We start from the raw sequence: 14188 nt of genomic DNA, 5'->3' as shown, positions 1-14188 counted from the left end.
TTTTTAATTGTCTTTCTGAAAGAAATGAGAGATTTCACATCACTTTTTTCCTTTTTATTCTTTAACATTTGACTCGTAAAGTCTTGAATACACAAGCTGTTTATATTTCAGCATAAAACTCAAATACCACATTTTAGATTCAGATCTGAATCTTCTGATAATCCATTGGCAGATAAATGTAAGGGATTATTAATCCAAGCTGGTATGTATGAGCAGCGTTATGCATGTAAAAGCATATTATTCTCTCTGAAATACTCCAGTAAGGCAGTGAAAAAGATGTTGTCTCATAACGCTGCACAGAATCCCGGATTAGATTAGACTAATAGTGCACAATCCCACAAAAGAAACTCTGTTGCCATGTTAGTATCCAACACTGAAACAAGTTGCGTAATGTATATATAGATAAAAGACTCAAGCTAGTGCATAATTAGTTGAAATAACCTTTAGTCTGCCAACCTCATAAAGAGAAATTACACCAATTTGACATTTGTTTACTAAATCCGAAACAATAACATTTCTGTTTGTCCTCATTTTCCTGTCACCATAAAGGTTATGTTTTTGCAAATGAACAGTCTAAATGTCAGTTTTGGTGCAATTCCACTTTAAACAGCGATCCTCTGTGCCGCTGGTTGTGCAGCTCACACCTTCTTAGCGCAGTCGGGGCAGTAGATGTGATCTCCGGTGATCACAAAGCGCTTGTTGGCCAGCGAGAGGCAGCACTTCTTGCAGTTGAAGCAGTACTCGTGCCAAGACAATCCCTCATAGTTCACCACGTTGGTGCCGTGGCCGAACCCTGCGGAGACCGGAGGGCAGCCGTCAGTCAGCAGTATATAACGATGCTTTACACACAGATATCGTAAAACAAAAAGAAGCTCACATTTGTAATAGGGGACAGATTGGGTTTAGGTAATAAGAGAAATGTAGTTTTCGAAAATAAATGTTCATGGTGTCATGGCGAATTAAAATGTAAGTGTGTGGACACCCCTGTGAAACTTGTCTGCTGCACTTTACTAGTATTGGAAGAATTCAGAATGATCAGTATGATGGCTGGCAGAATATAAATTTAAGCTTAAGAGGCTAAATTGGGGAAGGAAAAATGGATTGAGGGTAAAAAGGCCATTTCTTTATCTAGTTGGTCTGTAACACTTTTTTTTTACAACCTTCAATGTAATTATTATACTAATAAGAGAGACATTTGAATATCTCTTTATTTATCCAAGTAAATATCAATTTATTAGCATATAAATTCTATTTGTTCTTGAAGCTGCACCACCTAAATATGTCTTATGGCCAGTGGAGTGTAATCTATCATAGTCTATTATACTGTACTTTACTAAAATATACTACATTATTTTCCATTATACCCACCATGCGTTCATTCTAATAAAAACACCTGCTAATGTTTCCCTGACCTGTGATGGGGTTTTTGCATCCATGGCACTTCTTGGCCACATCAGTCTTGAAGCAGTCCACGCAGTAGACGTTGTTCTCGTGGGAAGTGAAGCGAGCTCCAGCCAGAGCTTTGTGGCAGGTGTGGCACACGAAACACTCGGAGTGCCAGGGCTGTTCCTGGTAGCTGATCCCTCCAGAGGTGATGGGCTTGGAGGGAGGGAGGGAGGGAGAGAGAGAGAGAAAATCATTCACGCTGCCGAAAGGGAACGGTCTGCGCCACAGTTGTGTTTTTATACACTTGGCTCTGTGCTGTGGATGATAAGTGTGTGGTTGTACCTGCTTGCAGTGGAAACACTTCTTGGCAAACTTCTTGTCGTGGCAGGGAGCGCAGTAGATGTCGTCACCTTTGGTCAGGAAGCTCTGCGTGCCGATCGGCTTCTTGCATTCAAAGCAGGTGAAGCATTCCTCGTGCCACATCTTGTTCTTGTACTCCACATTCTGGGATCCTGAAACACAGACATAGAAAGCATTGTTATTTTAAAACAAAAAACAGTCCACACTGTCTGACAGTGGATTGGATTCTTTGGGATCACCAAAGAGAGGTTGAAAAAGAGGTGAGGTCAAATGTCACCTACTGTATATCTCTGTTAGAGTAAATTGTTGTTACTAGAGAAAATCACCCTTTTGTATTATTTATAAAGAACATACTCATACATCTGTTTAATCAGTGTTGCGCAGATGTGTTTCAATCAGGTTTAAATGAAAGTTTTGAGCAACCTGAACAACAATTATCATAATGTTTTATTCAAATCCTGTTACACCCTGATTGGCAATCATCACATTGTTGATGATTGCCAATCATAGGGAGCCCTACCCACTTCAAAACAGAAAGAAACCACCGATACAAACGGCAACAATACAAGAATGTGTCAAGCAAAACAACAAATCCGAACTTGGCTCATTGACAAACCACATCTTTCATAGTAGGAAACTCATAGAGGGAAATACGTTTTCAAAATATGAATAGCAAACCCACCTGGCAGGACCACCTTGTAGCAGGCCTGGCACCGGTTGCCATCCTCTCTTGAGCCACACTTGCCGCACATTATCTTGCCATCATCCCGGGCGTTGAACGGCTCGCTGGCCAGCGGCTTGTAGCACTTGGCACAGCGGAAACAGTCCTCATGCCAGTGGCGGTTCTTATGGTGCAGCTCCTGAAACACAGAGAAGAGGCTCGGGTGAGCAGAGGTACCCTCACTTTATCTCATTAAAGTTTCATCCCGGGGAGTGAGGCTCAGGACCGAGTATACAGAACGAGCCCATGAGGCAAGCGTGAGCCATGATATGAGTTAGGACACTTAGATGCTGGAAATGTAATATAAGTATTTAAACCGTATTAGAGGTAATGGCTTATTTTTTCACACATTCAGCTTGTATAGGAGCCTTCGATACTGAAATGACGGGAACGTTTTATTACAGCTTGAGACTGGGAGCTCTCTGATATAGACACATATAGAGAGATCTATCATCCCTTTTTCTAAGTGTTTGTATTAATTCATTCATGGTTGAAAAAAATTCAAGGTGGATAGTACTCTTTCACAGAAGACATTTTATGGTAGAAAAAGCAAAAAGGGTAAAAAAAATCAAACATGGCTGAAGGCCCATGAGCAGACTCAACTGAATTGATCTTGGCTAAAATCTTAGTTTCGATTTCTTTGTTAATCTATAAAACCTTTTTGGATGAATGGGAACTTTTACAACAAACATTATTAGAAAAGTAAGTAGAAAATGATTTGCAATAAGTAAAAAGACTGAGGAGAAACTAAAAAGACATGCAAATGTATAGTACATCTACAGATTAAGTTGTTCAATAACTAACCAGCATATAAAGCAGGATAAACAAACAGCTTTAAGAAATTACAGCTAATCTTTGAGTATGTTTCTGTTTATTGTCTTTTAAAGGGTAAGCAAAATGTCATATGTCTGAGCAGAACACTATGACTTCTGCAGTCATTTTCAGTTTATCTTTTTTATCTTCTCCTTTTACCCCTTCATTCTTCGTCTGTCACTCAGACACTGTTCTCACCTTGGCGTCAGCACCGATGGGGCGTCTGCACTCTGCACAGGTGTTGGCGCAGAGCTTATCAAAGCACTTGGTGCACACATGCTTTTCGTCCTTCTTCACATATTTCTTCCCGTGCAGGTTGTCCCGGCAGTAGTAGCAGTCGAAGCGATCAGTCATGGTGGAGGTGAGATAACTCCTGGGAGCTCCTGAAAAACAAGAAACACTGTCAGACTTACACAGCTCTAAACATCCCTCCATGACTGGATGTCACCAGATGGGGACACTGTTGCCTTTTCTATCATGACTCTCTATAAGTATAAGCAAGTAATACATTTATTTATATACAACTACACCACCATATAGTTGATTAAAAGAACTTAACAGAAAGAAAGAACAAAAGAAATGGGGAACATACATCAGCATTTAATGACTAAAGCACCAAACTCACGCCCAAGGCTGTTACTGTAAATCTCTAAATTCAAAACAAATGTATGCATAACTTGGACCAAATCCATTTCACATGTGTCTCCTTGAACATTAAAAAGACACATGGACATGCAGCTCTCACAGAAGCATACCAGACTGATGAGAGAAGTGTGAGTGATGGTAGAAATGCAGCCCACAGATTTCTGTGTGCTTTCCAGCCTGCAAACTTTTTATCAAGCTCTCACTGAAAGGCTTAAGTCATATTTTTAGATCGTCTGGCTCATTCCCAATTTCAACCCCCCCACTTCTCTTTGGACTGCATTGGGCCCGGTCATTTTATAAGCTTTCAGTGTAAACACCTCGTTGTTTCTTCATTTATCAACATTCCTGTATTCCCATCACAGCCGGCGTCCCCTTGGGAGCAGACTGAGTGGTTTCCTGAAAAAAATGTGCGTAATGTGGAGTGTGTGAATGTTTTATCAGGCAGAGCAGTGTGTGAACTTTAAATTGATTGATATCTCATTTTAATCCCGCAAACACAAATGGAAGAAACAATGGGAGGAATGGCATTTTTTGTCTTAGTAACCATAGGAACAAGGAAAATATTTATGCAGCTATTTAAGTGGGATGTGGTGAACAGCCGTGTGAAGGCGAGGAGCCTCCTGCAGTGTGGTATGTGCCCCTGGTGTGTGTGGATTGAGAGATGGGAGAGGGGTTTCTATCTGCAGCTGTGCTCCAGGGATAAAGACCGGACTGAGGACTGAGCCCTCACTCCGCCCACACTCACCTACTTGTGGCATGTCATGGCGCTCAAGAAAGGAAAACCCCCCCAGTCAAACACTGTCAAATCACACACACAATGCTCAGGTCTCATTACTGAGCCGAGCCGGACCTATTTTGGAACTGGCCCCTTTATTTACAGCGCTTTAACCTTCCAGAGGGGACAAATGGAGAGGGATGCAGAGTGATGACTGCTGGGAGTGCGTAGCTATTGTGGTGCCATTTGAGACACGTCCAGTAATCTTTTGTTACAAACAGTATGACAGCTGCCCCCTGTCAAACAGCTATGGTATGTACCGACCCTCAGTCGCTGAGGGGAGTGGAGTGGACCACTGTGGTCCCTCTGGAGAGCAGGAAAGGTCAATGTGAGACCAGTTTGAGGGGATGAGTCAGAGTGTTGGGAGCGGACCAGAGGCAGGGTGACCCAGACACAATATCAGCCAAATCAAAAGCTACACTGTCAAAACGTTCTGTTCTCTCTTGAAAGTTGGACTCCTTCTTATCAGTTCATTGTTCAGTTCACAATGCAAACCCTGGAACAGCCTGTTCTCCAACATACGTTAATAAATACATTGAAAGAATGAAATGAAAATCAAAAAATGGAAGAGATCTGTTACAACACAGCTACTACATGATGACACCACCATAAAACTAAACAACTCAGTCCATTTGACAGCCCCCCAAAAATGTAATCATGAACCCACAAGAAAAAAGGCATTCATGAGTTTTGGGCCCTACATGAATTAAATGCTCCCACAAAACATAATTAACTGAAAAACAACATAATGTGGTTTAGTTTTGAATAAATAAGTTCATTCCAACAAGAATAAGTTTCAGATTTTAGATTTGGACATTTGAATGTTCGACTGTTCATTTTGCTGCAAAATGTTGTTTGAACATGCCACACATCAACAAAACATCAACAAGAGTTTCTGAAAACTGAATGGACCTTTAAACTTACATCATATTGTTTAAGTTTGTTACACGGTTCCTCGTGTAGTCCTGTATTGCATAAGGACAATCCTAAACACACAATCCTCAAAACCTTATTTAGTGAAAAGTCTTCAAATGTGTTGTTTTAAAGAATAAAAATAAATTACATTTGTTTAGGTAGATAGTTCTTCTACTTCTTAGGTCAAACAAAACATTTAATGTCCATTGTCACAAATCTGAAACAAGGCTGTTTTTTCTCAAGTTATAAAAAACTGTTGTTGCATAAGACAGTTATATCATGTTATATAATGTTTAAAAAGCGTTTACAGGTTCAAATTGAATCTTGGATAATATTTCATAAGCTTCAAAGGGAAAAAATGCAACTAACAGAGCATGTTTGTTATGTTTCACCAGATAACATATGAAACAACTTATTAATTGAGCATCAAGCATTTGCAACATTCATTTCTATTGTATTTTACCTGAGTGTCTGTAAGCCATGATGCTGGTCAGGAGGAAGAAGAGAAGAAGAAATAAAAAGAGACCACAGGAGGAGACGGTAGCATCCACAGAGGGTCACTCCCAGAGACCATGGCCTGGTTAAGTTATGGGGGGCTGTATATACCCCTCTGTGACCCGCACACACCCCTGAGATCAAGTCCAAATCCAACCCTAACCCTTAACCCACGCTCCTTTTTAGGGTATGCATTAGAGAATAGGGCGGATAGTACGAGGTGATAGAGATTGGAATCCACTGCTGTAACATCAGAAGGTAAAAAATAAAAAAGGGGTTTTGAATGATGGCCATGAGGGATCACAGATACTCCCACTGCCCCGACATAAAAAGTTTTGTTAGAGTGGTCAGGACATCATCTGATCACTTAACATCATAACTTAAAGGATGACTCACAGGAGGAGCGAGATGGTATAAATGACTGAGCTGAGGAGAGACAAAGAGTTGTGGAGTGTTATATAAGCATGTCTTCTTTTATCTTCTCTTATATAAGTTATTAGTTTAGCATCCAGCGCTTGAACCAGCCCTTTTATTTAATTTTATCCGACTGTTAGTTAGTAAGAAAAGAAGAAGAAATTAAAAAGGAAATACAGAAGGAGATGTTAGCATCCACAAAGGGTCAGACCCAGAGACCACAGCCTTGTTGGGAAAGAGTATGTTTAAAACTAAACTGTAAAGGGAGGCAAAGCAGACTATTTTAAAAATAGAGAAAAATAAATTCTGTCTTTCTTTTTTCCTGTTATCTTTGTGTGATTCTTGTTCCAAAAGGGAAGATTTATTTTAAGCTGCAGGAAACACCGGTTGCATTCCTGATAGAGAAGGAAATCATGAACGCTCTCTCTGAACACATTCTTCCTCAGCCAGAAGATGAATAAGTGAAGAGGTTAAAACCCTGATCGTTTAAACTTTAAAATAATAAGAAAAAAGCCCAGGCATTTTGATTGCATGTAATTAAAACTGCAATCACTTCTTCGGCCACTTGGGCAGCAGAAACAAGTGCACAACTCTAGCACCTTCATTACTAATTTACTCGAGCAGTGGATACAAAGCTTTGTAAGCATTCATTCAAAGGTGCGTTCTGGTCATTTGACGCTGTAAGTTTGATATTAACCCTACTTTTAGTTCTGTTTTTGGTCTCTACCAACTCCTGAGAGAAATATGTTGCTCTCTAGCTGAGCTGCTGAGAGCCTCAGTATGTTATCCAGCTGGTCTCTAACTCTGTCAGTCTGCTGTTTGGTGCTGAACAGGCTGTGGACTGTGAGGTTTTACAGATGGTTTGTAGTTTGAGAGTGAACACAGTAAATTTGTCAGTTGGGAAAACAAAACAAATGAGCTGTAGCTGAAAATGTTCCCTGAAGAAAACAGGGGTTTATTCTTCTGAAGGGTCATCAACACCTTTAAGCATTACATGTACTCATTGTTTTCATCTAACTTCTGATTATAGCTGCTTCTCCTAAGTATTGCCATTAGTATTACTGCCAACCCACTATTATGATACAAACCATCATGACCATCATCATCTTTTCTGGAGCAGAGCAGATGCTCCACAGATGGCACTTTACTCTGATTGGTTTGGGCCTTCAGATTCAGACGAGCTTAAATACAGAACTATTTGATCATGATGGGAATGAGAGGAGACTGAGAGAGACAAGAGACCAGAGTATCTATTAACTATATCAAATAAACTTCTTCATGTTTCAGATATAAAACCGATCAATGCAGTCGGCGTGTGTGTGTGTGCGTGTGTGTGCGCGTGCGTGTGCGTGTGTGTGCTTGGCATCACAAAGGGCATCTGGTTGTAATTACAGTATATTTTTCCTTTTCTAATCTGTCACCCAATTATTCTAAAGCCATAAAGACTAATTAATGAGCAGGAAGGCGCCAAGATTTCCGGCCTACAAAACATTCTCCAGTAGTGGGTCCGCTCTCTGATACAGCAGGACATCTGTTCCTCCTCCTCCTCTGGTGCTTTACACTCCTGTTAACGTTCAGATTGCTCTTGTTTCAATTGTCTTAATCCCCAACCAGACACTTTTACTGCTCTTGCCCTTTATTTCACATCTCTTAGTCATGGCATCATGCATTTCTCTCTGATTCTGTAACTTGTTAAAGGAAATGTGTGTACATCTTACTCTATATATTATTTGACGACAGTATTCAAAAAATGGAAGCACAGTTAGCATTAGCATCATGTGAACATAGAAGAAGGAAGCAAGTTTTGTGTGCACTGTTTATTGGACAATTTTTAATTCTAGTAATGTATTTTCTTACATTTTGAGCACGGTTAAAGGAATCTGTCTTGGTAAAAAAAAATTCATTCTGAATTCAATTGAGATTTTAATAATAAGAAATAAAGTAAAATGTAGGGAAATGCCAAAAAAGTATGCATGTTTACCAGACTATCTTTAGTAAACAACTGTTATTTAAATATATGTTTTTAAGTGAGCTTTTATGCTGCAGGACTGTTTATCTGTCTTCTTCCTGTTTGAGTTTCCTGACAGTGCCTATATAAAGCACCACTGGTTTCAGTCTCATCTGCTAGCTGCTGTCCTGGTATGACTGGATTACAGAGCACAAATCTACACCTGCTACCTCCAAAGCCTGCTTTTAATAGAGCAAGCCTGACTGCTGATCCTGTGGAACAATAAATAAAACTATAAATATATTCTTTACGAATATAAAAATATAGCATGAAGGTTTAATCACTTTTTTTTCACTAATGGAAACACACTGCACTATTATCCTCTCGCAAACAACCTAACAAAGCTTACCATGAATGTTTGTCAGGAGTTGCCTTTTGGCTACAAGCCCATCACCTCTTTAAGTGGTTGTAGTTTGCTGGTACAGAGGAACAGGAAATCTGGCATGAACTTCCTCAACCATCAAGTGCAAATCGCTCAGTGTGAAAGGAACTCACGCCCACACTCTCTTCACTGTTACCAATGGCAACAAAAATGTTGTATTTGAGATCTCGTCTCTCAACATGACCTCTCGCCCTCGGGCGTCCATGAGTCTCAGTCATCCTCCAAATCTGGTTAGTGTGCAGATGGCGCAGTGACATAGCGAGCCACACTATCATTGTCAGGGAAACAGTGACTCACCATGCACACACACACACACACACACACACACACACACACACACACACACACACACACACACACACACACACACACAGAAACACAACGTCAAGCCGACAGGACAGACACACGCTCTCATTTGTCCAAACACACACAGCTGTACTACAACACAGACAAAAGGTCAGTGAGTGAAGCAGGCAGGGTGTGGCTGCTGGACCCAGACACATAGAGGCCAAATACGTGTGGACAAAAGACAACAAGGGGGGCGCTATCACACAGTAACACCCCTGTTTAGCGAATAGGGCTAAGTGTTGCTAACACACACACACACACACACACACACACACACACACACACACACACACACACACACACACACACACACACACACACACAGAAGCACTTTCAGATAAAGCCTTCTCTGTAGGCCAGCAAGCACTTGAGCTCTCATTGGTCTCACATGACCCGAGCCTCTGAACACAGGGAAAGTCAGTCCCTTCTGCTGATGTGAGGAGCAGTCATTTTAAGGAAGCTGTAGGCAGTAACTCCCGTATGGCTGTATGAGTGAGGATACATATGAATCATCTTAAATGTTGTCTATCTCTATCTCTTCATTTCTGTGACATGTGAGGTTCGGGCATCATGTTGAGTGACACGTTCATCTCGTATACTGTATATAAACGTTCAAACAAAGAGAGACCCTTTTTTTTTTACCTCACACGAGCAGCAATCTGTAACTATCCAAGCCGATTTACTTAAGGTCTTTTATCCCCTTAACTTAAGGGTAGTTTTACTTTACAGGAGTTTCCTATAAGACTATACTGTTGTTTCAGAGGGAAATATTGCACTTGTTTTGCCCTCTCTTTAATGATCTGGACAAAGTATAATAACCAAAATAATTCTATTTGAAACATACAATCAGCTTCTAAAATGTGACGAGACTTCATGGATGTAAAACTTTTTTGACAATTTAAATATGTCTTTATGACATACTATCATATGAGTTTACTTGAGAAAAATGTGTTTTAAAAAAAAATTATGACTTTAGAAAAATGTGTTTTAAAAATATGACTCTTTTATTACATAAAGCCTATAATTTTATCTGTAATAAGAGGCTACTCTACATAAAAAGTGACAATTTTCGGTAAAGATCATCGTTAAGTACATCTTACTATCTTTTTACATTTAGTTTGTACAGAGTAAACTCAAAGTGAGTTATCGATACATTTCCATCTCAAAGGATCTGACTCTTGTGGCTCTGCATGAAACCCCGAACACATTAGCTTCTTCCCTTCTGAAAATATTACAGTCTTTTCCTTTCCTCTTGTTGTGGCTTTTGCTGTTGCCTCTTTTCTGTCGTTCTCTTTTATTTGAAAGTAAGAATGTGCAATTCAGCTGAGGCTCTGAGCTAAAGAGGGGAGAAAGGAAGAGGACAGCAGTGCAAGACAAGAAGTTCAGCATCCACAAGAGCATTGGCATTGCCTATTTAGGAATACTGGACTGGGCTGCTGAGAGCACTGTTTCATGTGTTTCATATCGTCTACTCTCAGACACACCCTGTCTCCATCTCTCTTTTTTCTCTTTCTGTCTGTTCTCTGCTCCATTTCAAGGATAAAAGTCATGATGAAATGTCTCTGCCTGAATAAATTGAAGGCACTAAATCTCCAAGTCGCCTTAGTGTGGAAAATGTACTTTGAGACGAGACCTCTCAGGCAATGACATACAACTGCTTCATAGGAGAATGATATACATTTTAAAGCATACATATAAATGAACAATCTGTTATAGCGCTGCTGGGCTGTTTTTATGCTGATTTTACATCAAATATTTAATGTAAAAAGACGTATAATATACAATTAGTAGTCCTAATAGTGATGTATAAGTTGCTGCGTAGAAATCCAAGCCCAAAAGAAAGAGTAGTCTTCAGAAGTTGAAAGTGGGTTCATTTATTCTCAGTGAAGTTCAACGTTTTTATGACTTTTGAAAGATGGTGAAGTCATACTTAATCCACAAGGATGTCCAGTGTGCCAGAGAAAAAGGAGTTAATCTCCAGGTCTCTTTAATGACATCATGCTTTTGGTTTGGTAGCTGCCCAAAGCAGAAAGGGAGGAGACGGTAAGCTGAACAGTTTTCAAGCCACACATGATGGTGCCTTTGGGCTCTACTGTTCATTATAGGGATGCCAGGAGTCCACTTACAATATACAATAGCATGTGCATTAATAATATCACATCACACAATGTCCTCATTGTGCTGGAGTACGTCATTGTTGTATGGTTTACAACTAGAGATTACGTTAGAGAGGTAATTCAAGTATTCAGACCCTTTAAGTCATATATTCAAATGTCATGCATTCAAAACTTCTATCTAATTTATGTTATTGTACCATAATCCTCAAAATACTACTATATACACCTCAGTGACCAACACCTTAATGTTGTAGCTTTATGGGTTAGATGACATTTAACATTTTTTGGGGTGTTTTGGTTACAACAGTGCAACATTTTATGAAGTATCCATAGTTTGATTTCCAGAACGAGCCTTAGTAAATACTGCACGTATTAGTGGAGCATTATCATACATGCATAAAATCATAAATAAGTCCTCCATAAACAACAACTATTCTGGCTATTACCAATACCTTTATTATTTTAAAAAGATATAAGTCACTGAAAGTAATTTTACTCCAAAATATATGAACATGAACACGTGGTTGGAAATATCGAGATTGACGCACATGGATAGTAACGCATATAGGTGCATTGCCAAAGAGTTCATCACCTGTTAGGCAGCAAAAGACCACTGTGCACCAAATAGACTGGAGAGGAAGAAAAAATGTGTTCACCCGTTTCTCTATTTTCCAGTCAGGACGCTCTGTTTGTAACTCGGGATGTAACTGAATCTTAATTATATCGGATATCTCCACCGGATGAGTTAAAAGCAGCAATTACGCATTTGACATAACTATTGCTAAATGGACCAAAGAGCCGGCTGGTGATAAAAGTTCTCTGTCCAGTGAACAGAGCAGCTGTCTGATAACCTGAGTGAAACACAGCTGTGGGTTTGGACTCACCTCTCCAAAGCGAACAGATGAGCGTCTTTCTCTACAACTCCACCACCAGCAGCAGCAGTGTGTCCGGTGGCTTCAGCTCAAAGGTAAAATCTGCGGAGGCAGCGCAGCTTTAAGAGACAGAGGGAGCAAGAGAAAAAAAAACTTCAGGACATGAGCCAAACCTCTGTTAGCTCTCATAAACAATGACCTCAGCCAGGAATTTACAAGATCTCTTAGTAAAGTTCTCATTGGCTCTGCACTCGAAGCTAACGGGATTCTGCAGAAAGAAATAAGTCATAACTTTTCTGCATCAACGAGCATGCAGACTTAATAATGGCCTGTCTTGGTCAGAGTTAGGCTGTGAAGGGATCTCAATTTATTTTATGTATCATCATTTTAATATTTAAACATTTCTGGTGTTTATTAAAGATGGTCTAACTTGTTCACACTTTTGTCCTTTTCTGTATTGGCCTCACTCTTCTCCTTCTTTGGTAATGAAAAGAAGAATCAAGATGACTCAGTCTTAACACCAAAGTAAATACATGCAGCCCTGTACACTTAACCCTTGAAGTTAAGCCATTGCAATTACAAATGGATGCCCAAAAAGTGATCCTCTTAACAGATGCCAGCTTTTATTTCATCTGTCATTGAGACTAAACAGCTCTTAGAGCCATCCATGCCGAGAGAAAACATCTGACTCTAAGGTGAGAGGGAGGATGCATTTGTTTGTACAGTCAGCATGAAGATATGAAGGCAGGGTTTAAAGGTCAAGTCTATAGTGTTTAAGATTATCAGGCTCTTATAAACAACTCTGCATAAGAATGTTGTCTTTTTCTACTCATAAAAAGGCTTACACTTGGTAACCCATTATTGTAATAACACACACAGGTTTATTTACTTAACAAACACAATAAAAACTGTTGGTACTTTGAATAGATGTTGACAATCTGAGAGGGTTCTTTACACATCTGGCTGGAGATATTGAACTGTGCACATTTGCAAGAGTAATGGCAGGATATCATTTCATAAAAGGAGCATTCCCCTAAACAAAGACTCCCGTGTTCACTGGATGAATTCAAATGCGACAAAGGATGCACAGCATTAACCTTCATTATGTTGTATTTGAAGAGCCTCTATTTGTAAAAAAAAAAAAAAAAACCTTGAAAAAGAAACTCTTTGCTTTACATATTTTATTATGAGTTTGAACTTGGTGGAATTATCCTTGGTTGATTTGACACAATCAACCACATAAACAAATGTGTGGAAATCAAGTGTAATGCTGCTGAAAGACATGTATTATTATCCACACAAGCCAACGAGCTAAGTGTCCCTTTAAAACGACTATTTCCTCCTTGGAGTTACTTCACTATACAGACATTCTTGAGCGAACTGGAGGGAGTTGTGCCCATATAAGGAACATGTTACCTGATATCTGGCACAAATTGTGCTTGTGAGAATAAAATGCCACCAGTCTCGGCTGTGCAAGGCGCGGTTTTCATATTAACAACACTCTGCCTCTATATCGGGGTACAATTATTCAATTATTCAATATTTTTTGTTTCATTAAATGTGGTCCAGTGACAAAAAAAATGTGACATAAAGAACGTTTTATCAAATGACAACAACAACATGAAGCTATTAGAGCAATGTTCATATTTCACACGGTGATCAGGCATGAACACACCCACACACACACACACACACACACACACACACACACACACACACACACACACACACACACACACACACACACACACACACACACACACACACACACACACACACACACACACACACACACACACACACACACACACACACACACACACACAGACCTCTTTGGTCAGCTACTGCTAATGAAAGCATTCAGTAATTCTTCTCTTCAACAAAACGTTTCTTTAACTGCAGAACAAAAAGTAATGACTCTTAAACTTAGTAAATAT

General features: G+C 39.7%; 1 protein-coding gene across 2 annotated transcripts; it reads right to left on the bottom strand.

Annotated features, from left to right (window-relative positions):
• Positions 1-39: 39 nt before the first annotated feature.
• fhl1a (four and a half LIM domains 1a) lies at positions 40-12446 on the bottom strand. Of its 2 annotated transcripts, none has more exons than XM_063875806.1 (6): positions 12264-12446; positions 3479-3663; positions 2429-2606; positions 1729-1898; positions 1413-1599; positions 40-793 (listed from the first exon to the last, which is right to left on the bottom strand). In XM_063875806.1, exons 2-6 carry the CDS (start codon positions 3632-3634, stop codon positions 639-641), a joined length of 846 nt encoding a protein of 281 aa, XP_063731876.1. In that variant the 5' UTR covers positions 3635-3663; positions 12264-12446; the 3' UTR covers positions 40-638. The 2 variants fall into 2 exon arrangements, with proteins under 2 accessions (XP_063731876.1, XP_063731875.1); XM_063875805.1 differs by lacking the exon at positions 12264-12446 and adding an exon at positions 6079-6308.
• Between the last annotated feature and the right edge of the window lie 1742 nt (positions 12447-14188).

Source organism: Eleginops maclovinus, chromosome 23 (assembly GCF_036324505.1).
Source record: "Eleginops maclovinus isolate JMC-PN-2008 ecotype Puerto Natales chromosome 23, JC_Emac_rtc_rv5, whole genome shotgun sequence".
Lineage (NCBI taxonomy): Eukaryota > Metazoa > Chordata > Actinopteri > Perciformes > Eleginopidae > Eleginops > Eleginops maclovinus.
This window is presented reverse-complemented; position numbering and strand designations above follow the sequence as displayed.

What these genes read in the sequence shown, in the direction of transcription:
- fhl1a (XM_063875805.1), bottom strand. An exon ending in CTACAAGGTGGTCCTGCCAG is followed by an intron (nt 1,899 to 2,428) that starts GTGGGTTTGCTA and finishes TCTGTGTTTCAG; the next exon opens with GATCCCAGAATGTGGAGTAC. An exon ending in AGTGTTTCCACTGCAAGCAG is followed by an intron (nt 1,600 to 1,728) that starts GTACAACCACAC and finishes CCTCCCTCCAAG; the next exon opens with CCCATCACCTCTGGAGGGAT.